This window comes from Aptenodytes forsteri, unplaced genomic scaffold, assembly GCF_000699145.1.
Source record: "Aptenodytes forsteri isolate BGI_AS27 unplaced genomic scaffold, ASM69914v1 Scaffold119, whole genome shotgun sequence".
In the NCBI taxonomy this organism is placed as follows: domain Eukaryota; kingdom Metazoa; phylum Chordata; class Aves; order Sphenisciformes; family Spheniscidae; genus Aptenodytes; species Aptenodytes forsteri.
In genome coordinates, this window is record NW_008796165.1 from 9,529,161 (window position 1) to 9,555,299 (window position 26,139).

General features: G+C 39.3%; 1 protein-coding gene across 1 annotated transcript in view; it reads right to left on the reverse strand.

The window, feature by feature from the left end:
* Positions 1–257: 257 nt before the first annotated feature.
* Positions 258–26,139, reverse strand: part of GLIS1 (GLIS family zinc finger 1) — a 211,796-nt gene continuing 185,914 nt past the window's right edge. The window contains exons 8-10 of the mRNA XM_009287387.2: positions 11,341–11,525; positions 4,081–4,248; positions 258–394 (exon numbers count right to left, since the gene is read on the reverse strand). Of these exons, the coding sequence (XP_009285662.2) occupies positions 258–394; positions 4,081–4,248; positions 11,341–11,525 (490 nt within the window). The remainder of the gene's footprint in view (positions 395–4,080; positions 4,249–11,340; positions 11,526–26,139) is intronic.

Here is a 26,139-nt window from a genome sequence, read left to right on the forward strand (position 1 = left end):
GAACTTACAAAACAAGCTGCTTGAAATGCTCCTCATTCCCTTAAAGCATGAATTTCAAAGTGCCACAGCAAAGGAACAGGTTCCAATATTATCTTATACAGACTATTCATGTATAAAATGGTTTGGTAAATGTGAGGTGTTTATTTAAATGAGCACATATAGGGATACAGACTAAATAAAAGTACTTTTGTACTAACACCTTTGTTATTACATACACAGTTATAGGTATAATAAAGGAAACAAGGTCAGCACTGCTCTTAGGTATCTGTATAGATGGAAGGAATGTGATTCAAACAGTGATCAAAGGCGCCATTTTGGAAGAATCCATTTTCATCAGTTCCGTTGGAAACCATGTCTTCAGATACACACTGTGCTTCAGAGATGGCATCATAGCCTGAAAGCGTGACAAGTTGTATGGACATGATTTAGTACCACAGTACATATAAGGAAGGAAGCACAGTTTGAGGCCTGGGAGTATACAGTACAGCACAGTGTTAATGAAAAGACAATAGGGTTTACCATCAGAGCCTTACCCAGGAATATACAAACTAATCTCCATGGGCATTTGTGTCATAGTAGATGAAGCTCCCATTCATTTCTGCGGAAAGCTACACATTTGCAAGCGAAGTGCAAGTATCAGAGTATGACTCTCTTGGGACCTTACAGTCATTATCTGAATAGGATGTCAAAACAATGAGTGGGCAAGGATCCTAGTGAGTGTGCACTAAAAGTGATGCAGTCCTCTTGTTTTGTGTGTTTTTCCTTTTAATGGCACTTAGGAAAAATGTTCCATGTGTCTCCCAGCTGCTCTTAAGATCCAGAAGGAATCTGGATCCTACGTTTATTGGATCCCCACATACTGCAGAAGTGAGGTCTGCGGAAGCACGTCTGGTCAGGTCAGGCTCACAGGACGCGTGGAAGCAGCGGTGCACCACGTTGTCCTCAGCCCACCAAAGCCCACCGTGCTGCTGGCTCCTCACCTGGCTGAGCTGGCTGGTGCTTGCCAGGCTACCCGAAAGCCACTATGGTGGGGAAGAATTTCTCTCTCCTTCTCCTTTTATAACGCAAAACTTCCACAGCTGTTACAAGCCTCCCTGAGCTGTGCATCCCTGTGGAAAGGAACAGGTTTGCCTGCTACCAGGTGCTATGGCAGCTGGAGTGCCAGGGAGTCTGAAAGAAAAGGTTTATTGCCTACCCCAAAGGACATGAAAATTTCCTATTGTGCCCCACTATAACCTGCTTTTGCAACCGGCCAGTCAAGGCTCACATGCACATACTCATTTTAGTGCAGCCCAGCTCTTTCCTTACTTCACCCCTGCTGCGTCCACCCCTTGCCTTGCCCTTCTTTCTGCATCCGTCCCTGTGCCCGCACTTCTCACACCAGCCTCACACCCTCCTATCTGCTGCCCCACGGCCCTGCTGTCTGCCTGGGGGCTGGGCAACCTCCTGTGCCTTCTCCTTCAACAATTTTTTAACTCGCCCCCACTATCCCCTCCCCAAACTACTGCATGAAACCTTGACCCCTTATGTTCATCCTTTAACATACGTATTCTGTTTTACCCTGAACCACCTGATTTGGGTTGGGTCTTTAGAAAAATGTCTGTGTGAGCTTCAGCACAAGGTTCTGACCCCTGCACCCAGCCCACAGAGCCCACCTACCACAATTTTAATAATCAGCAGCAGCATCAAGTCAGCTGAGGCAACACATGGAACAAGATTCTTCTAGTTAAGAACATGCCTGTGAGCTAAATGCCTGATGTAGAAAATAAATCTCTTACAAATCACATTCATGTGAACTGCAAGTCAGTGTGTGGATGGCTGATCCTCGTGGTTAGAGCACCGGGACCTGGCTCCATTCTCTGCTCGATGGAGGAGCCCTGTGGAGCCATTGGGAAACGACTGTTTTTCTGTGCCTCAGTTCCCCATGTGGAAGATGAGGCTCTGTCTTCTCTTCAGCCTTTCTCTCATCTCTTCCGCCTGCCTAACTCTGCAGGCAAGTGTGTCTAGATATGGCTGAATCAAACGCTGCACCGGGCTTAACTGAGGCCTCCAGGCTGTGCGGCACCGCACCACCAGCAGTAATGACAGATCCTGTAGTCTTATACAGCCAGTCCTGATTTCAGAAAGAACCGTCGGCTCAGTCCTTAGAACTTAATTATAGGTATCTTACTGTTAGGTATGTTTTTATTATTTGAGACCAAATTCTTTACTTATTTACATTTCTGCATTTTCCTATGACGTATTAATTTACTGTTAGTTTACAGGTCAAATTCTGCTGTCTGCAGAAATCTGGCATGCAGTGTATGTCCAAAGTCTCTGGAAGACGAACTTGGCCTGTTTATCTGCCCTGTGCTGTGTCAGTCCAAGTGGAGTGACCAGTATTTTGGTAAGTTTTGCAAGTGTTTATGTTATGCTAATTTCTATTTGATGAGCCTGTATACAGAGTGGATACACAACCACAGATGGACAAAACCCAAGATAAGCATACACCCCAGAAATCATTATTAGATTCCAGATAAACTATCCAAAGTCCTGAACAGAAAATGAAAATTTATTGACTGTTAATGTGATTCATGAAACAGCTGTTTGCCAGTCACATTTGGCATTCCTGTGAGATGAGATCTCATTTAATATTAATGGTGCTATAAAAGCCTGAAAAAAATTAATGCATAGCCTTGATGAATCTTGCAAACCTGAATGGTTCTATTTTACACACAAGAAGATGAGATAAGATTTATATATTTCATATATATTTATGTTTCAGCCTTTTAAGTATTTGCATACCTCAATAACCACTCTAAAAACAAAAATATTACACAGGAACATCTCATAATAGTTTAGCCCCAGACAGAAAAATCAACTGTTGTTGAAGTTGGTGTCTTGCCATAGTATTATTCTTTGCTCCTACAATTTCTTTTGGAAAGTTTATTTAGTCTGTTCTTTAAATATTGCAGGCTGTCAATCTAAACTTGAAATTTGATTTTAACATGAAAAAACTATGTTTTAGTAACATCAAACTTATGAATAACACAAAAGAATTCAAAGTTGAAGTTGAAACTTCATCTTAAACTTTTCCCTTGCGTTCGTTACTGATGCATACACTTTCTAGTATGGAACACCAGACAAATGCATGCACGCTCTCTCTGAACAGAGTCTCCTTTAATACAAAACAAACAGGAAAGTCAACTCTAATTTTGTGGTCTGACTCAGGCCCCATTTCAAAAAGCATTTAAACATATGTTTTCAGTATCGTTCTTAACCGAGATGCCCTCCTGAATTCAGACAAGAAGAAAAATTTCTTGGAGATACGTAAGTAAAGGTTGCAGTAAATGGTAGTGTTCCATGGCTCTGACAATACTCACGTTTTGTTTGATTTCAGTAATTCTGTCAATTCTTAATTGTGGTTTTAAAAGTAGAAAAAAATGCTTTACAAAAATGAATACTTAAATATTGAAGTATTATAGTAATCTAGCTATAATAACTTGTTGCAAATTTTACATTATGCAAATAGGTAGCTAAACGGGACAATACAATTGCCATGAATACGCAACAGCACAAACACAAAGAAACTCCCGAACAAAAAGAAACTAATATTTTTAGCTGAATTTATCAAAGCAGTGCCTTTCCATTTTGTAAACGTCAGTATTGCAAAACAAAGCCATCCTTTTATTCTTAGATGGACAGGAAGTCCCTACTGCTATTTTCTTCAGAGTTGTGTTAACTATCTTCTTAACTTTGATCTGATTATAAAAGCCTGCGTGAGCACACCTGAAGAGATGTACAATGAATAGCCCACCCAATAAATGTGAGAAGTGTCTCCTTTGTCAGCTCTCCTGAAGGGGTGTGTTGCCTTTGACATCCAGCAGAACAAAAGGAGAACTGGTCCATCAGTCAAATACAGGAGGATTAAAGAAAACAAATTTGCTTTCCTTCTGGGACTTTTATAGATGCAAATGAATTTCAGTGACTGAGTTTTTTATGCAAACACATTTTTGTAATAACATTGACTATAAAATGTGTTCTTTTCCCCTCCTGCTAAAAATATCATATGGATAATTCTTTATAGGCGGAATAAATTACCTGTTGAAGCTAAAGGTGCATTGAGTATGTGATAGCCATTCTGTCTCAGAGGATTAAAGCAATGGGATTCCCCTGTTAGCACATCACTGGTGACAGACTGGTCCATTGTTCTGTAGCAGTCTCCATAGTGGAAACAGTTTTGTATTGAGTGAAAGCTGCCTTGGTAACCTGAAAACAGATATTGCACACACATTTTAACACTACTGCAATGGTATTAGCTCCATTTCTGTCACAGTATTTCATTACTATTGTGGGGGTTTTTAGTTCCTCCGTTTTAACTATGGAAAAATGATCATGCTATTCTATAAGGCGTAATAATAGAAAAGCTACATCAGACTCAGTCCCACAAGGTGCTGTGGACTGTGATCCCCATCAAGTGAATATCTCAAGGATGTGCTTCATTTCAAGCAGTAGATCAGCTGAACGCAGTCAACGGCCCACTTGTGTTCAAAGCTAAGCAGTAAGTACTCCACTGGATCAGGTCCAGGATGCTCAGCTCCTAAGAGAATGTGTCTATAATGAATTACTTTTAATTTAAATACAATAATGCAATATTTAAATTAATAGCACTGCTTTGTTTTCAGTTGAGTAAAGTCTTTTCCCATCCAGTGTGTGTTATGCCCTGCTGGAGACAGCGGTATTTATTCGAAATACCTTTAGGAGTACCTTAAACGTCTCCTTTCTCAGACTGCTCTTATTTCAAATGAAACCCCTTCCACTGAACACAGGGGGCCACAGTCTGCAAGTAAAATTGAACTAGAGGTGCAGGACTGACTCCAGACGGACATCAGGTGAAGACTTTGAGTTCAGCTAGAGGCTCTTCTTGCTTCTGAAAAGTTCTGAGATAAATCTGTATGGTCTCTGGCTGCCTCGGTCAATCTGCTTTTGGGGCATGTTTGATTTTTGTCCCCTGCATACACTACATTTCTTATGTCCTGCTTCTTTTTAAAGTATTGTATTACCAGTGGACCAGCAGTTTGGTTTATGCCAGCAGAAGCTGTGAATGAGTTGTACGCAACAAAATAAGATATTTAACAGTAAAGGACAAATGAATTTTTGAGGAAGGAATTTTACAACTTACAAGTTTGTGCCAACATCCTAAAAGAAAATGTTATTTGCTCCCATAAGGATGACCTCAAAGCATGCCACAAGATTTATACCAGCCATGGCCTGATTTAATTCTCTTCCGTCCTCCTGCCTCAATAACCACTTCCTGATTCCAGGTGCATCGCACACTAATTGCACATTCATATTAACTATCCCTTTTCCTACCATCTCTGAAAGTCCCTTCTGAAATGATGCTCCTTCCCTTATATGCGACTGAAGTCAACCAAGTCAGGCTTAAAGTTTAGTAGAATGTGCCATCAGAATTTTCCTCTAATTGCCAGAAAAAATATGGAGCTGTTGTCTTTCTTCCCTCAGTCTTACTCAGACTGAAACATTTCCTAAGGAACTACTGCAAAAGCTCCAGGTAGTTCAGTCAAACACAGACACAACCAGATCTTCAGCTGATAGAAGTTGGCACAGCTCCACTCACCAGTGGAAGACTTGACTTGCTGAGCCAGTTGTGCAGCTATTCAGCCAGTTTGTTTAGAAATGAAATACCCGTGCCTATCACTAGAGCGCCTGAGTGCTGTACAGGGTGGAATTTGTCCCTTACAAATCATGCAGTGTATAAGCTTCTTACTGTTAAGAAAGATCTCCTGTCTTTTTCTACATTTTCCCTTTACTACCAAAGTTTGACCAAGTAGATAGTATCAGGCAAAGCTCAGGGTCTGTCTGTTCCTTCTGGTCATGTTTCCTAAGGTGGTAATAAATAAGGCTAAGTGAGGCAATTCTTTAGTAGAAAAGCAATGAACTCATCGAGTGGTGAAAGATTTGCTCTGAAGTTTCACAGTTTAATATGTGTTTTGGCAGAATCTGCAAGGATTAGATGATTCATTTCTTGAGAACCTATGATCCTCCACCACAAAATACCTAAATTGTTGATATCCATGATTGGTGAAGTACTAATGGATGACTATATTAGATAAAGACACTGTGCACACTGTACCAAAGCTGTTCATATTTGCTGCTATGTAGAAGAGAGCCCAGAAATTTGGAAAGCTGAGTATTAAATGATGCATGTCCTTCCTCAGAATAAATAGACAGCCACCTATATTTACTGCCTGGAGAGTCTGGCTCAAAAAACCGAAGAGCTCTTATAAGAGGTAGCAAAGCCATCTTTTGATGTGGTTTTAGGTACAGTGCTTTATTGATTGGCTTTTGATAATTATCCTGACTTTCCTGTTTACAAAACATGAACTCCTTGCTGTAAGCCTTCTAAAAATACACCCCTTTGAGATGAGCAGTGAAAAAAATGAGACACTTGGCTTCAGATGATGTATAACTGGTTGCAGAGAGCACTTATATGCATTGCTAGAGAAAAAACTGAACCTTTTCCAGAATGTCTGCTATACACATCACTTCTAGGGAAGGCATGACGCGTATTTTCTCTGTCTCTGTAACTGCTGCCCTTTCGTCATGCTCCCAGGCTTGCCTTTGTTAAATCAATTAAATATCTTTATGATCTACAGGGCTGGCACAGTGGCTTAGAAAATCAGAGAACAGCCAAGCATGACAGAACTGGATTGAAACTAGTTGAATCCAGGGTTTTCTCAAGACCTATGGGTAAATGTTTCTTTTGAAGTGTTTTAAGTTACACTGTCTAGCTGCTCAGGAAAAAAACACCTGAGGCAGAGAACTGCCTCCGACTCAGAAGTCTGGAAAAGAACTGCCATAAGCCATAAGCAATCAAATTCTCCTTTGGATTGCAGTATCTATCCCTCAGCATCACTGTGTGATAATCTGAAAAGGCAGCACAGAAAGTGTTACTGGAACTATCCAATGAAGAGACACGATGTAGGAAAATACTAGTGTTATTGCACTGTTGTATTCACCAGGCCCAAACTTCTGCTAAGTGCTTCCCAAAGAAAATACAGAGAAATACACCATTCCTGTTCTAATGTGCTTGCAGATGTGATAAATGCAGATAGCAAACTAAAGAAAAAAGATGGGAGTGAGGAAGGGAAAGGTTGCAGCAAGAACACTGGTCAGGTAAAACAAACCATGACACAAAAGATGGGACTTTTAACCCTTCTGACCTGAGCGGTATAATGAAAGCTTGCTTCCTTTTTCATCAGCTTCATAGAAATGATGAGACAGGGGGACCCTATAAGAAAGGGACAGAGGCTTTATGGAAGGCATTCTATGAGGGTGGAAAAAGGCACAGGGATGGCTCTGGGAGGAGCGGACTACAAGGCTGGTAGCTGCTTCCTTGAGGATGAAAGGTGAAGGAGAAAGACAGAGACTCCCAATGGCTTTTGCAATTGCAACAGGTGAGAAAGGTGGAGACTCAAGACAGCTATTCTGCATGGACAAGAGCACGGAGAAGATTACTGAGTTAGGCAGTGCCTCCTTTATCCCCTATGCAGGCATCTTACACCAGACAGTTCACTGCCTGGTTGGAGACCTGTCAGCAAGCACTTGTATTTCTCTCCTGTGTGCTTACATGACTCATCTTCAGAATAATCCCTCACATGACTGCATGGAGGTTTCATGGGGAGTGACAGTGGCAGCGTTTTATTCAGCAGGACTCTGGCCTTACGTCTGAAACACTGAAGAACTGCAGTTGCAGCTGGTGAACCTGATCTGCAGTTCCACTACTAGGACATATAGGAAGAATTTGGTGACGTTCCCTGCACTTAAACTGGTCATGAAACAACACTTGGGTAGGAAGAATTGTGCCTGCAGTATTAAAAGCTGTATTTTAAAATGTAGCCAGCTGAATGTCAGTCCTGGAAGGTGGAAATGAGTTTTGGAGTGACTGAAATTGCATACTGCCAGGTTGAAGGCCGGCAGGATCAGTGAGTTGCTATGTCAGTAAGATTTTTTTCATGACTTTTTATATACTTTCTATACTCCCACCCGCTGCTTCAGAGGCACAATCGGGAGAGCTTCTTTTGGTACCAGGTAGGTTGGCTCTTGCTGGTGGCCTTCAGTAGCCTGGCATGACTCAAGAGGCCAGTCAGTTTGTTCCAGAGGATCTGAGCCTCACGCATCTTTTACACTATTAAAAAGGGAAAATTGCCAGCTTGTTTAAATGCTAAGTGTTCCCGAAAACCAAAGTCATTAGACAAGAGATGGAAAGGCCATGTGAGTTAAAGCAACCACAAGGACTTTTGTAACAACGGGTGCTCTTGCCAGATAAGGTTTCATTCATTTTACACAACCACAGGAAATGAAACTTGTTGCTTGCAGGCAATACAATGTTTGATTTGCATATGCAATACAAGTCAGAGCTTTACTGCATTTATACATTTTTAAAATGTGCAGTATGAAACAAAGGTGCTTTTGGTTCATGCCATTTAGTTGTGGTTCCTTTAGATTTTTTTGAAATACTTTACACAGAAAGTATTAGGAATTAAGATATGATTAAAATCCCATAATCAGTGGTTCAAGTAGCAACCACATACGGTTGATTAGAGTAAACTAAACATGGAGCATTTTTTACAAGTTCTTAAAAAAGAGTCCTTCAGCAGTTAAAATGTGAAGTAAGCAAGAAGGCTTGTCTGGTGCAAACGTCCCTGCTCCTTCTAGGAGAGCAAAAGTGTAGTACCAATTTGGCAACAAGTGTTTCACCAATATTTTTTTTTCCACATGGATTTCAGGTTTTCCTTCAGTTTTGATTTAAAGCAAATTTTTTCTGAGGTTAATTTTCAAGTGAAAAATTTACTAAACGTCCTGTCAGTTTAAATGATCGCTATTAAATGTTTTATGTACAGTAGATGTAGAAATATAACAGTTAATAAAGGAATAAACTGAGTTCCAAACATAACATTTAGTTAAAATTTTGCTTTGAAATAATTTGTGACAGAAAAGCTGCAGTTAGCCACTTCACACAGTGCGCTGGCTGCCTCTGTTTCTCTAAGGCACAGCCTAAAAAACTTCAAGCAGCTTTAAAATGAATGATGTAATGAGCAAATAATTGGAATATGCCTATTAAATGCCATCTTGTTATGTCATGTCATTTACATGTATGTGCAAATAAATCTCAGCTTTTCAAGTTCCATAAAATTTCTGACAAGAAATCATGTCAGGTATAAATAATGACAGGATTCCATTGCCTGCCAAATTCTTTCAGCATGTAATAATTTCCATGTGATCTTACTACAACTAGGTTTAAACACATAAATAATGTCAGTTTATTCTTTCATTATCAGTATTTCTGCTACCAGCTTGACGAAGCTTGCTGTCTTCTAAAAATGTCAGATCCACAATGTTTATATGCTTCTACAGATGCCTAGTTCTACAGCTAGACTTATATAGTGTTCCTTTTTTCCGGCAAAAATTCAAAACTCCCAAATTACTACAGATTCCATTAGAAAAATGTGCTATTAATGAACTGAGATGTAAGAAAGATGTAGAGCAAATACAGCTAAGTAGAGGTTACAGATCAATTGATTTCAAAGGCTGCTAATCAAAATTGATTTTTGAATGACCATTTAAATAATGAATTTATAATAATACTTCAACATTTGGCCAAAGTGGAAAATTATTGCTTTTTCAAAACCACACGACATAACACTTAGAAAGCAACAATTCATTCAAAAGGAAATGTGGTTTTCTTAAGGAATAAAGTCAATTTATTTAAGTGGTTCAAAACTTGTTCTGTCTATGCATTTGTTTCTGCCATAGTAATGAGCTGCTAAACTTTCCTCTTGTGGTTTGTAGTTATTTAGCTCATTATAGTAACATAATCATATATCATTATATGCTATAATAAATCTGCCACTTTTCCCTTACAGAGTTAATCTTTTTAAATTGAATAATCTGTTGAGCATCAGGTTGAGTTAGTTTTTCCTTCAGCACAAATCATTTAATATAATACGCTTTAACTTTTCAGACTAAGTCAGTCCAACCAAAAAAGCAAAAATACTCCTCAGAGAATGAAGGGCAGAGGGAACTGTTGGGATACTGAACCCCATTACCGCTGTGAATTACTCACTGGGTTTGTGTTCAACTCCTGTGTTTCAGACCTAGCCTTAGCATATATTGAGAGAAAGCAAACCTCCTATTTTGCCCACTGGTAAGTTGATCACATGTGATACTTCGCCAGCCAAAAATGACCTTATACAAATGACAGTACAGCTGTGAAACGAGTTTCAAAAAGCTGGTTATCTGCCCGTATAAACTTATACGCTTGGTTATACTTGCAACCAGACAGATGTCCTGCACACTTCTTTATTGTGAATATTTACCACACTTAAGCAGCATACCATCTGGATTATATAACATATTTCTTAAATATACAAGCTCCTGTATTCCTGGAAGAATCTGTGATAATAATATCCCTTGCTAATTTATACCTCAAAAATTGCAGAAACATTAATTAGTTCCCACAGAAGAACTCTGGAATAGGTGAATAAGCTCCCGATTAGAAAGGCTGAGTAATTCAGAACAAAAAATGTTTTAAATTAAGCAGTGGGACAGCTGCTTAGCTGCTCCCGTTCCTGTCCTCAAATCACACTGGCACTCTATAGTTGTACAGAGTGCCTTTGCATATTATTATATAAAATAATACAAATGCCAAACTTCCAAATAATAAATATCAAAATATTTTTTCTTTGTCTAAGCTCATGTCTAGTGCATCACTATCAGTGGACTGAGCAGGACATTGCCAAGGTGTGCTTCAGCCCACGTATTTTGGGACTAGATGGCTCTTTTGGCAGGGTCACTCTCTCCAAGCTGACGGAAGGCTGAATGACCAGTCAGATGAGGTGCATAGCTAGTAGTCATCTACTGAAAAACCTGAATAAATGCAATAAATCTACTGTTGTGATAGCTTTCCCCATTATGATAACATATCACAGTATGAACTGGTCTGAAAATTTTGCTCGGTATGTATATCAAGCCACTTTAAAAATTGGAGTTCCCATTGAAATGCTGTCAGTCCCTTAATAAGACAGTACTGGCCGAAAATGCAAAAACTGAAATAAATTCTTTCTCCCCAGCTAGGAATTAGGAAAGTTAAAAAAAAAAAGAAAAAAAAAAGAAAAAAAAAAAGAAAAAAAAAAGAAAAAAAAAGAAAAAAAAAAGAAAAAAAAAGAAAAAAAAAGAAAAAAAAAAAAAAAAAAAAAAAAAAAAAAAAAAAAAAAAAAAAAAAAAAAAAAAAAAAAAAAAAAAAAAAAAAAAAAAAGAGGGAAGAGTTACCAGAGTTACCTTGAGATCCCTGCTGTATGGACTGGTTTTGAAATTGAGCGTATGGTTTATTTGGTATTCCAGAAAATTGCTGCCCATTTGGTGACTGGCTGTGTGATGACGGAGAGCCGTGTTTCTGCAATAGGGAAGGTGGAACTAATGCTTTCAGGGGGCTGACAAGTGGAGAGATTATGTTGGGAGCAAGCCTAGAAAAAGAAAATACAGAAAAACGTCACATATCACATCACAAAATGGGAAAATTAAATACTTGAAAGGCCCTATTTCCATAATGGCCAAACTATAGAAACATTTATTTTGCAGGTAGAAATTATATGGTAAAAAAAAGGTAACAATGCTGCTTTCAGGTATTCATTAGGAGGAAAGGCAGTTAGAAAAGGATTTCTGTTCCTTTACACTGACTTCTTGTACTAGCCATAATGACAGGATCAAAATGACACCACTCCTCAGTAAGCAGCTTAAACGCAGCTCAGTTTTAGTTTAAAATTTCGTGAGCTGAGATACATGTCCAGAAAACAGAAGTGGAAAATGTAGTTAGAGTGAGTAAATGCAAGTAAATTGTTTAAGTGCCTTTGTAGCTGTAACGGGGTAAATCTTTACACCCAAGTTGCAGCCAAGACAAAGAAAAGCATTAGTTTCAGTTATTGCTCATGTAGGATTTTTTAGACTTAGAAATACAGCTTTAACTGCAACAGATGGTACCGTCCTTTCAAAGAAAAAGCCTGAGTAAGTGTTTGCTTGTGGTGGCACTGCTCAGTGTAAGACTGAGAAGTGGTTGTACCTGAGAGATGGAAAATTCCCCCCAGACGTCTGGGACTCAGGCCAGCACAGGAGCGCTGGGGCAGTCCCGCTCGGGGAACAGTCCCTGACCCAACACTCCCACAAGGAGCTGGAGCCGCTAAGGAAGAACCTCACTAACCCACTTCCATGAAGTCCTCGGGCATCCTCTGCCACCGGTGGAGCAGAGAAGCTTCAGTGCTTCTCCCTGCCACAACGCGACCATCCCACCAAGGGGTGGTACAGCAGCTGGCCCAGAAGGGACGAACCCTTTGCCAGAGAACTGTCTTTTGGCCATTTACAGCCAGAAAGATGGCATGGTGCAGAAGATGGGACCAAAAACCTGGCCGGTCACGTACAAGCCTCTTTTAGAGCTGCATTAAACTAACTCTATAAATGAGTAAAAAGGTAGAAGCTGGATCTTTTACCCTCCTACGGCAGCTGTGACAAATGGCCTTTTGCTCCATAGCCCAGTGTTACACTGTCAAATGTGCGGGCTGCATGGACCATATGTTCACCATATACTCTCTGCTGCCTCTGGAACGTTTGCTAAACATAGGAAGCGGCTCTTTGAGCAGCCCTAGAACCTTCAGATGCTAGAAAACACACCTGTGTGTTTGAGAGCCACTCTGCTGAAACTTCACAGCTACACATCCTGAGGTGCAGAAATAAAAATACCCCTGCAGGTTATAATACATGTCACCTAGCTGGAAAAAAAATATTGAGCACAAACCATTGCAGGTGTACAAAGAATCAACTACAAAACAAATTAAATCTCTCTCTAGTGTCTTCCTCTACCACCGCACAAGCCGTGCAAACACCATAAACCATGATTTGCAATAGCAGTTCCTCACCAGTTTACACGACTGCTTCTTGGAGCAGTTAGGATTAAACTTGGGGAGTGAGGCTATGCTTGACTTAGGGCTAAGCACTACATGGGACCGTTCCAGAGGTAAATATAGATGAACTGTGAATTAATGGTGACAACAGCTTTATCAAATTTAACATGAGAGGCAGAGGAATGCTGCCAAAAGCTGTCACAGTGACACTCTATTAAAAGGGGCTTAAATAAATCAACCAGTCAAAGCCCATCCTATGCTGAAATAATTCCATCTCCCAAAGCAGGAAAATAAGGCATATAATACAAACCACGGAGACTCTGAATATCCCCAAACTAAACTGACAATTAAACCAGTATTGTTAAATGGGTGAAGACAAGGATATTTTCAAGTCAAACATGTAAGAACTACAAAATATTTTTTTTGTGAGAAAGATAAGACCCCCCCACTAAGCGATGACCAGCAATATGCAAAATAAAGAGGACTAAAGTCGAATTTTAAGAGCCAACATGCAAAGAAAAAAAATCTTATCTGTTTTTTGTTTTAACTGCATATTAAAAAGGGCTCAGCAAGAGAGCTGGGATGGCCCTTGCCCTACCAGAGGGTAAAGGCCTGGGGCTGCAGAGGTGCTAAAAAGGGACGCGAGGAATGCAGGGACCACCTTGTGCCCTCTTCAGGTCAGAGACAGAAAATGCTCTCTGGAGTCTGAACTGCTGAAGAGCAGATGCTCGGGGGAAAATACCGAGTTTATTTGCTAAGAAGCAGCTAAACGCTAAGGTCAGCTCCCATGTGGCTGTAGTTTTTCCTCAAAGGTCTCAGTAGAGAAATAGTTTAACAGAAATGAGCTGTTGTGCAGCCCAGCTACAAGTCGTATCTTCTGCAAATGCTCTCAAATGCGTGTCTGTGGTGAACTATTGCATGAAGATGGGGCTGACATTATCTGCTGGGACCTGCAGAAAAGCCCTTGGTTCGGTCTTTTCCGAGGCTGCAAGGGAGTGCCAGCAAAGCACAACCACAAATTACAAAATGGTCACCAGCCCCTTCAAACTGCGCACATGGAGACATTGTCCTCGACATGCCAGAAATGCCATTAGAAGCCTGGAAATGCTTCTATCTAAAAGGAGATTAAAAAGATTGCAGTTGTTTTCACTGGAAAGATAATAGCTAAAAGAGAACATGACAGTGACATTTATATGGATAATGACCACACACACATCTTAAAGAGAAACAAAAGATGTGCTAAAAACTCCAAGGCCTGGATGAGCCAGAAACCACTCTGAATGAGGGAGGAAAATACTTCTGGTGAGCGAGTACCCTGCAACTGCCTGTGTTGGGTTTCCTCTGCCTTCTCTTGAAATGTCTTGTCCTGGCTACTGCTGGGAAATGTAGCACCCTCGAAGCCTGCCTGGCTGCTCTGTGTCAAGTGCTTTGTTAGGATGGCCGAGTAATCGCATTTTTAAATTCTGTGCAAATATGTTACATGTCAAACAAAAATGGTACATTTAAGGTGTCCAGCTGTGGGAATACTGAAAATCCCAGCTTCCCTACCCTGTTTAACTACTCCCAGAGGCTATTTAAATCTTAACCATGTGAGAAGAATTTAACAGTTTTTATTGTTATTTTTAAAGCAGCCCTCTCCCCATTCACACTCTTTTGCATTCCTGTTTTCCCTGTGTGTGAGCTCAACAGTTGTGATAGCGTTTGTGCCTCGAAGCCTTTGAAATGACTGGTTAAGAGCAGGTGAGATTCCCCACGCGAGGCAGGAGGGGTGCGGAGGTGTGCGGGGCCCTGCTCCAGCTGGGTAAGCTGCACAGAGCTGCCAGCTCGCTGCTCCCACCCAGCACTGCTGTCACGGTGCTGGAGCTCAGCGAACATAGCTGTCTGCGGGCAGCCAGTATCCTAGTAACTTACTGCAGCACAGGAACTTGAGCTGAAACCCTGAAAGCTCTGTCTAACACTTGACTGTCGCTGCCTCCTCTGCATGAAGAGAGTTTCATACAGTTGAGCAGGTCAACGTAAAATCTACTACGTTCTGCTCAGTCTCTCCCAAACAGGGAATTTAACACGTATCCCGTAAGTTAAGGCACAGTTTTTAGCTAGGAAACAGCTTTGCTCAGCAGAAAAATCTGGCTATATTAGCACAAGTGGCCAACATGGGGATTTGTCTCCTTAAAATATTCATCACAATGCCTACAGCTCGAGCTGGTCCCTAAAATACTATTTTGTGTGTGTGTATGCATGTGTGAACGTGCTTTGGCATGCTCAAGAAGAGGTTTTTCATCAGCTAACTGTCCAGTTCCCAGTGACGTGTTTTTAATTCTCTCCTGAATATTTGCCTACTAATTAGGTTGCTGTGATACTCAGGTTGTTAAAAAAGAGGAGGAATCATTTCTGATACAAATTAAATAGATAATGCATTAGCAACAGAAAAGAGCTTAAAAGGAGATGCCTACTGTGTGGAAGAAGAAACACGAAACCACTTACACCAGCAACTCAGCTGGATACATTAAAAATTCCCAGGCAGTAGCTCAGGCATATATGTTTCAATAACTAATAGCCTGGACATTTCCTGTTAATACTGTACTACAACCACAGTTTGCTTTTGTTTGGATATTAATAATAAATATATACCATATATTTTACTTTAATTGTAACTTGTATAATTCAGTAAATTTGCAGGTCCTTTGGGGGCCTTTTAATATATATCTGTGCCTATATATAGCTATATAGAAAGATATATAAGTAAATACTCTCACACACACATAAAAAAACCCCTTATCCTTCCTTAATTCATTAAATTTGAGGGCTCCTGGCTATATGGAATATTTCTGTCCAGGAGCATAAATCTTTTTGCTATCTCCCTAACCTTGTGACAAAGCTAAGAAGAATCAACAGTTCTTACAGATCACTTGCACTGCTGATGTAGTCTGACTGTCGATATAGTCTTACAAGGACGCTTGACGGTAAAACACTTAGTAACTCAAACAACAAATTAACTGACTGCAAGGCTTTTACTACTCCATTATCAGAAACCGTATGTCCTTTATGTGAAAGGTAACCTGTTAACCATGCATTTACCTTATTCCTAGCCATTATTTGCTACAGACACTAATGAAGTTACTAGCAAGCCCTCTCTGAATCCAGAATTCCAGTTGCCTACCAGTGAAACTGCTATTGCTAAAACCCTCGCTGTATGTAATATATGATGCAAGTAGGAAAGCTTTTTCACTTGAAGATTCATTTTGGTGACTTCAGACCTAATAACAGTAGGAGCTTCTCAATACCTCTCATACAGAGAGGTATGCACCAAAAGAGTCTATGCTCCCTGCATGTGTTGACTGGTTTTGAACTTACAGTATCTTTTGGGAACAGCAGTGTTGCAGGAATAATGTGCAACTTTCTTGAGCAGTGCTAATAACAGAAAGGGGACTATACAGTCAGGTGCAGTAAGAATCTACTTATTAATGACCATATATTACATAGTGGTAAAACCAGAAAAGCTGTATTCAGTTTTGATGCATTAAGTTATCACAGGAGTTAGAAACAGCTGAAGATATACTACAGTAGTAAGACAGGGTTTTCTTACAAAGTAAAACTGCCAAAATTAGAAGCATGCCCCTGAAAGAAGAGAATTTAAAATGCAGTTTTTCAGATTACAAGGGTGCAATGGAGGAGCCAGCCTCCTCTCCACTCTGTCCAAGACACGGGAACAACAGGGCATGCACCACAGAGAGAAGCAGGTCGGCTTAAAACAAAAGGAGCATTTTGCTCACACAGCATGCCCTGGCCTGTGGCATTCATAGCCACAGGAAGTCACAGAATCAAACAAAATACCTAGTTTTTTAAAAAGGGACTGAATAATTTAATGGCCAAAACCAACATTTCCATGCTAAGCGAGGGGTAATCAAATCTTGTGCTTCAGGATGTAAACTGATCACCCAAGGAGTCAGAGAGGAATTCTCCTCTCTCTTCACTCATCATACAACTTCGTATGATTGACCAGGTATTGTGGATTTTTTCAAATTCCCTTTGAAGCACCATGTGTAGGATGGCGCTGAAGACATAATACTAGCCTTGAGGGACCTATGATTTCAGGTGGAATTGCAAAGCTAATGCATTCCTCTCCTGAGGATGCATCAGCAGATAATTAAGTAAAAGGACTAATCAGAAAAATCTTGTTTATGTAATACCTTCATCCACACAACCGACAGAAAACTATTGGAAGAACTGATCCTAACTCGATAACATACCTTGTCTATGATACTGCACACACTTCTGTACCATGCTGAACTCAGCTTCACAGCCCTTCCTAAGGGAAGCTCTTGAAGTCAGATGGGATACTACCCATGAAGAGTCATTAAACCAGCTGTTAGATAACGAGCCAATTCCTCACCTCTACTGCAAAGCATTTGTCACTCACATCAATGGGAACACTCAGAAATCTGGATCTTAACAGACGGATTTTTAAAAAAAGAAAATTAAAAGTAAAAACATACAAGATACTAATCTGTCTTCTGTCTCATTTTACAAAGTGCATACCTTTAGGAATCTCAAACAGAAATCCCAGTAAGACTTTTGCGTAAGTTTTCTTGTGATCATGTTTTAACAATATATTTTGGATAGTGAAAGTTTGTATTAAATTGTAAGGCCTATGTGAGGGAACTATCTAGGTATGCCATGAGCTAGCAGTGATCTATAGAAAAGACATCTAATAGGCTACAAGTACCATTACCTTGTTTTAGAATTATTTATCCTGCCTCCACTTTCAGCCTCCCGAAGTAGGCAGTGGTGTATAAGAATTTGGGTATTTTCACAATGCACACCAAATGTCTTCCAATATTATTGCAACATAAAGAAGCAAAAAATAAATACATATCAACATTGATTTTTCTGAGCTTTCTGTCAAGATGTATGTTTTCTACATTCATCCACAGTACTTAGTAAGAAATAGTTTTACACTTCACCTTAGCCAGTCTTTGTTCAGTAGCAGTTCCTGGACAAATTAACACAGAGTAAGAAATTATAAAGCCAGATTTTGAGCTGGTTTAAGATAAGCTTTTTCATGATCTAGTTGATCATCTCTTGACTGCCAAAAACTACACCCAGTATACTTAATTAGTAAATATTGAATGGAATTGAAAATTGAAAAATAATGAAAATAAATTAAAAGTAAGATTCTTGAATAATAAGTGGGAATGAAGTGTAACCACAAAATAGAAATATCTAAGATAGGGATGTTTCCAATATGAAAACTGTCTGGGTTTTTTTTTCTTTTTATGATATGATGGCTTGATTGGCAGATTCCTCAGCTAGACAAAGAACCTCAACCCATATCCCATTGAGTTCAGTGGAAACAGGACCAAATCCAGACTGAAAAACATCTGTCCTTTATCTCAAGTATTTTTTTGTATATTTTGGGTTGTAAGACCATTCTGTAATACAGTTCTCATGCATAGCGTATCACCATATCAAACAATCTTGACTTTGAGAATTACGTTTAACTCATATTAATATGAAGAAAAGTACATAATAAAGCACCAGAGTGAGAAGCACAAAGCAAAGAAGCTCCATGTTTTATCTTAAGTGACTTGTACAGTATTGCAGCTAGTTACAAAACTGGAGATTTTCCATGAAACCAGGTTCTACCATAAAATCCAGCATGCCAACCATTTCATTCATAAAATCTCTCCCCCAAGCATTATAGTTACTTATATTGTGAGAAAGTCCAATTCAGTTCCAGGACCAGGAGATTATTTTTTTAATGGGAAAAAAAGTTAACACTGATTTTCATCTCTTCCCATAATTTTAAAAATGATGTGTAAAGCTCTGCTAATCTGGTCTCTGGATAGCGCCCAATCTCTTGCCACGTGTTTCTGTTCTGGGTCTTGCCCTACGGGAATTTCTGTCAGCACATGCTCAGGAAACAGTTATACCGTTCACTTTTTTTTTACTTTTTTTTTTTTTAAGACGGACTCTATCTGAAGTTTGGTGAACCTTTGCACTAATCACTGCTTAAGACGGACTCTATCTCGTTCACTTTTTTTTTACTTTTTTTTTTTTTTAAGACGGACTCTATCTGAAGTTTGGTGAACCTTTGCACTAATCACTGCCAGGTGCCTCTGGCTACGTTTCTGGAATGCAAGGAATCTTTTCCTTCTCTCCCTCTTTCTTCCTTTCTCCTCTTCCCCCCATCTCCCTGATATATAATAAATCCTTCATTGCAGGTCACCTTGCTGGGCATCATTGCATTTTATTACACTTTTCTATAAACAATGAGCAAACACTGGGCTGTCACACACTGCCCTTCTTACAAGGCCTCAGTCTCTGCTCCATGACTGCAAGATACGACACTGTGTTTCTGTTTTTCCCTTTTCTCACTGTGCTTGTAGCCAGTATGAGTAGCTGTCTGCTGTTAAGAGACTCAGGCTCTATACTTGGCTCTGCTACCGTGTGTGTGACATACCTCTGTGTGTAACATCTTTAAAGTAGGACTGAGGCAATGCCAGCCTTTTCCTTGCTTCTAGATAAACACAAGATACTATTTTTCATTCACAATACTGCCTTGGATTACTTTGATCCAGTTCTGCATCCTCACTCCCCCACACCCTGAGCAGTGTCAACAAGTGCCTGTACAATGAGTGCAGGAGCTAGCTAGGTATGAGGAGTAAGAGAGGTTTCATAAACATTATGGAGAACACTATCCATGGGACCTTTAATGTGACTAAAGAGTCTTAGGTCATTCAATTGCTTTAGAATATTTTTAATAATACCAATCAACAGTGATATGAAAACAGCTTCGGGTTCAAAATTAGACACGAGCCAAAGGAGTCCTTTCCAGGTACACCCAAAGGCTTCCTGTGTGGGCCTTCTCTTCAGGTACAGAGTGACTTACTGAAATACTCACAATCTTTTCTAACAAATACACATGCCAAGCCTCAGTTGGGCGTAAAACATAACTCAGTATTTTGGAATGCATTTCATTACCTACACAAACTCACAAATATACACAAACACGTTTTTTCTATATTAAATGAATATCTCTACAATTTTTCTGACCTGATATGTGCAATTTCTGCAGAGCATTTAATCATAGCGATTATGGGAACTGTGCCAAACTAAAAAACATCTTTATTTATAAGGGTGTGTTCAATAATCTCTTTTGAAATGAAGCTGATGAATCACTGCAGTGGAAGCCGCTACACATAAAGAAAATTTGAAAACTTATTCCTGCTAACAATCTAGCAGGAAAATATACTTCAAAAGTAAAAAAAATCCTTATTATTGTGGTCAAAGAAATATCAAAACATACTGAAATAAAGAGCAATGCGTTAGGTTCAAGTGATTGCCAGGAAGTCAATTACAAAGACATGCAATCAAACACAGATATTGTCTACTCAGTATTATCCAGCATGCACTGCATGCTTGACTGATCTATCTTATTTTAGTCATTTAAGGTCATTATTCGTTGGCAAATATGCAGCAAGATGCTTCCAGGTGCAGGTAGATTCTGTACAAGTAGCTGATGCCAGTCTAAAAGGGACTATACCAAATAGTGGGAATAACTTAATCATTTGTTATAGCATAATAAATTACTGTGTTTGGCATATATGGTTTACATGTAACTGCAGAAGTTTCACTTAAAAAGCAAAACAAAATTTAAAAAAAAGAAAAAATAATCTTTACAGATGTTAAGAGTAAATTTAACTGTAGATAAACCCAGTAATGGCTAAAATCATTAATATAATGCAGAAGAGCTGCGGTTGAATCCATCTTAAATGGTTCCTGAGTTACTCTGACCAACTCCTTTAACCTCCAACCTTCTCCTGTAACTCTCTTATTTCTTACTCTAAGAAAGTTTTGCTTACAGTGTCTCTTCTGGGCAGGCAACATAGCACTTACTTTGAGATGCACTGATGAAGGCTCTCTAATGAATGTCAATCCAGCCCTTTTAGAAACACAAATGAAATACATGCCCACCTATCTCTGCTGATGGCCAAACAATATTTTACCCCATGATCAAGCACAAAGTTATTCTTAACCATGTATTGTTGAACTAAGCCTATGCTAATGCTAATTTTGCTTTAAGGGGGGAAAAACTGTATAAGCCTATCTGGACATGATTATAAATGAATTCTGATCACATTTTCTACAATGAGATAAATGACATGGGATTTGAAACCAGATGCTTTTAATTGCTGATTTTCTTTGTTACATGAACCTCAGCTCCGCACCTGTACATTGTTCTTTCTTTGGACAGATGTACCGATGCCCCTTTTGCGTGCTCAGATCCATAACACTGAGATAAATGATGATAGGTTCTTGGGTTCCTCCATTGAAAATGTTTTCAGCTGTCAGAGATATCTGTTTCTTGTTATTGGTTTTAGTGCTTTTGAAAGAAAGACTAAAACACTGACTTGTGTATTCTATTATAAATGAAGAGTATTCTCCAGTGGAATCCACAATGAATGAATGATGTATCTCCTTGGTCCTAGGAACTGTTATAAAAACTGTGTAGGTATTTAGTTCTCCAGAGTACTTCTAGAGAGTAAAAGTTTGTTTCCTGCAAAGATTCTAGCAACATGCCAGTTCCTAGTCAATTTATTTATGTGAGCTCACAAACTTAAAGATGAATAAAATTTAGACATAAGTAGTTAGACACATAATTGTCACTGAAAGTAATGAGAATTAGGTACACAAATGTATTTTCCTATCTGGCCATGGATTCTGGCAGCTAAGGAGATAGCACAACCTATTGAAAAGAATCTCCCCCATTTCTTTTACTGGTTTTGGGGCAATTTCTTAAATCTTATCCCAGAAACAGTCATGCTCCAGAAAACTAGCTGCTTGCAAACAACAGTGAAAGAATTTGAGTCTGGTACCATCTGATGAGCAAGCCACCCACCAAACCCTTTGTATGCAATCATCATCTACCGGTACAGCTGAAGCCAAAAACAATCCCGCAGAGCAGAGAGGTGGGGTTGTTGGAGGGTGCTTTCTCCCAGCTCCGCAGCTCACTGAGAGCAGGTAGGGGGGCTGGGCCAGATTCTTCTTTGAAATGGAGGCACCTGATAGGGTCCTGGCAATGTATGTTAACAGGGCTGAAATGTGGGTAGGAGCTGGCTTACAGTCTCTTATTGCCAAAGTATAACATGGTAGTAGTACAAATAAAAATCTAACACACGAGATTTTATCCTGTGTATTTGTTTTCAACCTTAAAAATATCAGGAATTTCAAATCTGGTGCTCCCTGGTTGAGCGACAAGGGAGGGTCTGTATATGTTGTGTTGCTTTACATAACGAGAAATGAAGGACTAAATTTTTAACAGAGATCTCTTTACATTTAAGTATTTCTGTGGTATTTGAATTAACAGGTGCTAAGAAGCAAGCAAACACAAATTCTGATGTTTAAGCAGCCTGATTAAAATGTCTCTTTTCACCTGATTGTTATTAAGTCCTGTTTCTTGTGATTTTGTATGGGTAAGTGGCTCTCCAGCAGGGTCTGGAACATGGTTTGAACTGGTTGCAGTTAGCTGGTGAGAAGCCCGGGCAAAAGAGAGTTGTGTAAGCTCCTTCCTCTAACCTTGATTACTTAATCCTTTATATTAAAGGCTCACAAGACTGGATTCAGAGTTCTCATTAATCATCACCTATGGACATCACAGATTTCTTAATCCCACTGGTTCTTCATTTACTGTTGTGTTTACAGAGCAGAAATGACCTAAATTTCCACAGGAATATAAAAAAATAGTTTCACTTTCCTTTCCCTTGGAGACACATCACCTTCCCAGTAAAGTTATTATTTGTCAGTACCCCCTGCTTCTTTTGAGAACATAAGTGCTGTTTGTTATGAGCAACACAAATGACAGAGGGCCTCACAGTCACATATAGAGGGACCGTGTTCAGATCCTACAAAGTGACCTTGTTAGGTCATTACACTAAATTGGTGCAAATCCCTAACTTGGTGCCACCACTCAAACTCACTTAACTTTAGTCATATCAGTTTCATTTAAGCTGATCATTTATCACACTGAATATTGTAAACTGGAATTTACAGAGATAGTTTACAAATGAAACTAAGTACATTTTTAGATTACTTAGATAATAACAGCTAAAAAAATAGTAGAAAGCCAAGTGCAACATCCACCTAAGATTTAATACTAAAAGCTGTTTTTCCGTCTTCATTCTGCTACAAATCAAAGTAGACTATTTTTGCAATGGGCAAAATGAAACCGAGTTAGACATTATAAATGGCATATGCTACAAGAAATGCTAAAATAAACCTTTGCTACCTGAAATAAAAAATAAATATATATTTAAGCCTGGATCATGACAAGCTCACTTTCTGGATGCCAAAATATTTCTCAGTCACACACTTTTAGTTTAATTAATATCAATATAAGTAAAATTTTTTGGTCTAGCATACACTTCATACCAGAATTTGAAAAAATACTCTCCATATTGTATAAAGCCAGTATAAATACATTTGGTAACGAAGTCAGATTTCGTTAGAACATTTTCTAGTGAATTAGATAATTTTGTCAAACTATTTAAATGTCTTAGCAAACCATTTGGGAAAATTGACTGCTGCACTTGGTATTGACTTTGGCAAAGGATGGTATAACATAGGGCTTTAAAAAAAAAAAAAGAAAAAGCCTTTAAATCAAATTCTGAATCTTATGTCAAACTTGAGTAGACTGTTTGTACTCCGCCTCATGTAGTTTTTGGCATCTTCCGTATTTGATGACTCAGTAATTAGATTTCTTGATAGTAATCATTTGGTTCATTCCACAGACTTAAACTATGCAATCCAGTCTTGTCATCGTACTGATTCACAGTACAGAAATTCTTCGCATTTACTTAAACATGAATGCTGAGACAGCTGACAAATGAGGCAAAACATTATATGTGTGCCAGAAAGCTGGAGCAGTTAATATGAAGAAAGGTAGTGTTAGGTGTTTCTTTCCTATTGTAAACCATATATATTTTATATGAGTAATGGCATACTGCTATGAACTGGCAAAGGTGTAACAGTTCTGTAATTCAGTGGCTCCAAGCATTAGATTATTAAGTGATTTTGCCCAGTTAAACGGATGAATGCTTTAAACAAAACTGTGCTAAATGAAATTCAAGGACTATTAGTTCACACTAAGTTTCTGTACTTGCAATTAAAATGTCACGTATGGGCTTTATTTCAGCAGTCATTAATAATGTAAGCATAAACAATTAAATACAGCAAAAGGATCTTGGACTGGGTATGACAATGCTGAATGTATTATTAGAAAATGGTATCTGAGGTGCTGAAAGATTCCAAGTAATTATGTCATGAAACTAGATACCCTGTTTTAAAATAACTCTTCAAAAATACATTCCACTCTCCATTTTCTGATGTTTGGTTCATGGTTAGAAATCTGTTATCATCTCACTCTTACATTTTGTCATAGGATATTAACTATGGTGTTTCTGCAAAGACTTCACATTACTTAGGTATATAAGGCCTGAGAAAATAAATCAGCACTGTTGTCTCCTCTGAGAAAGAATACCTATTCCACTAGAACTGAAAACAGCAGAGACGATTCTGATGTAAACTTTGGCCTAAGCAAATGATCAAAATGTCTGTAGAAGGAGCTCAGTGAGAAACTCAGCTCACTCAGCATGGTGTTTCTGCTGAAAGAGCAGTGCCGTACTCTGGAATGGAGACACGAGGGGCAGCAAGGAGAATTCATCTGGGAGCTTCAGACCCCTCAAACGGGAAAACTGTCTGCTGCCCTCATTCAAGTCTTTGCTTTCATTTCTTATTAACAGTACCAGAATGTGAAGTGCCTTCGAAACAAATCCACCTTACTGACAGCCTGTTAAATCCTTCCCATAGTATATCCTTACTTTATTTCATTCTTGGTTGGGGTTTTTTGCCTTAACTCCCCTAGGAACCAACTCAAAGAGGAAACAACTGAGCAGCACGCTGGGGAGTGGTGAGAGGAAGGGATCCTACTCCCCCAGCCTCAAGTAGTCCCATTCTACAGGGAAAGAATAGCTCGTGGATTACCTTCACTTTGGACTGTCTGTCTCCATTCCTCCTATTTCTGCTCACTGCCTTCTCTGCTACAGAAAACTTCATATTTATCTGGTATAACTTCCATCTAAATCAGCATGCCCAATGCCTCCTGTTGGCCATGACTCTGCCATGGGCATGGGTCTGCCAACAGGAAATACAAGGTCGAGAATGTGGGTGGCAGGGCAGGGAAGGAGAAGGGTTGGGCACAGGCATCTTATGTGATGGGGACAGGGTAAGTCTCTTCCTATGATGGGCAGATATGCATCATACATTGGGAGGGGGCACTGGTACCTGCTACTGGCATAGGTCAGAAGAGATGGCTGAAGGAGGAACAGGGTATAGAAGCTAAGGTTGCTACAGCATTCATTCCCCAATTAAGAAAAAAAATGGATTAATTTGTTCCTAATTGAATTTCCTCAATCAGATTGTTCTTCAACTCTTCCAGGTGTAATTCTCCTTACCATGCCCCTTCCATGCCACATACACTCTGCCTTCTGCCCTTTGCTTAAAGCATACAATTAAAAACTTTCTGGGCTTTCCTTTCCCCATATAAAAGAAGGGATGGGTCAGTCACTGGACTAGGATGGGAAAACTCAACATTCAATTGCTGTATTTGCTAAAGAACCCCAACATATTTTTAGGAAAGAAAATCTCTTGATCTCTCTGTATCCCAAGTTCCCATCAGTAAAGCAAAGTCAGCGTTCCTTCCCTGTCAAAAGTGCTGGGAAGAAAAACTGTAAGTTTGATGTTTAATTTGCATGAGGCTAGGCACCAAAAAAAATCTAAGCAAAAAGATCAAAGCAGAATGTTGTGGCTTACAGAGGTTCTTTACTGTTGAGAAGATGTTATGAGATCCTTGAGCAAATGGTGCTTTAGAAATATCAGATACTGTAGCAATGCAATACAATCCATACTGTAGCAATGCAATCTATACAATCAATGTGATAATATACCCTTCCCTGATTAGAAGCTTACAGGTTAGTGCCTGCTGCTGAGAGATGTATTACAGAAAATCTTATGAGAGAGCAAGGAAATGAGAAAGCCTGCCGTTCTGACACAAAATAAGTCTTACTAAGGCAAACACTGCCTTATTTCTGAGTGAGTCATAGTTTGGGTTTTTACCCTTTGAGAGATT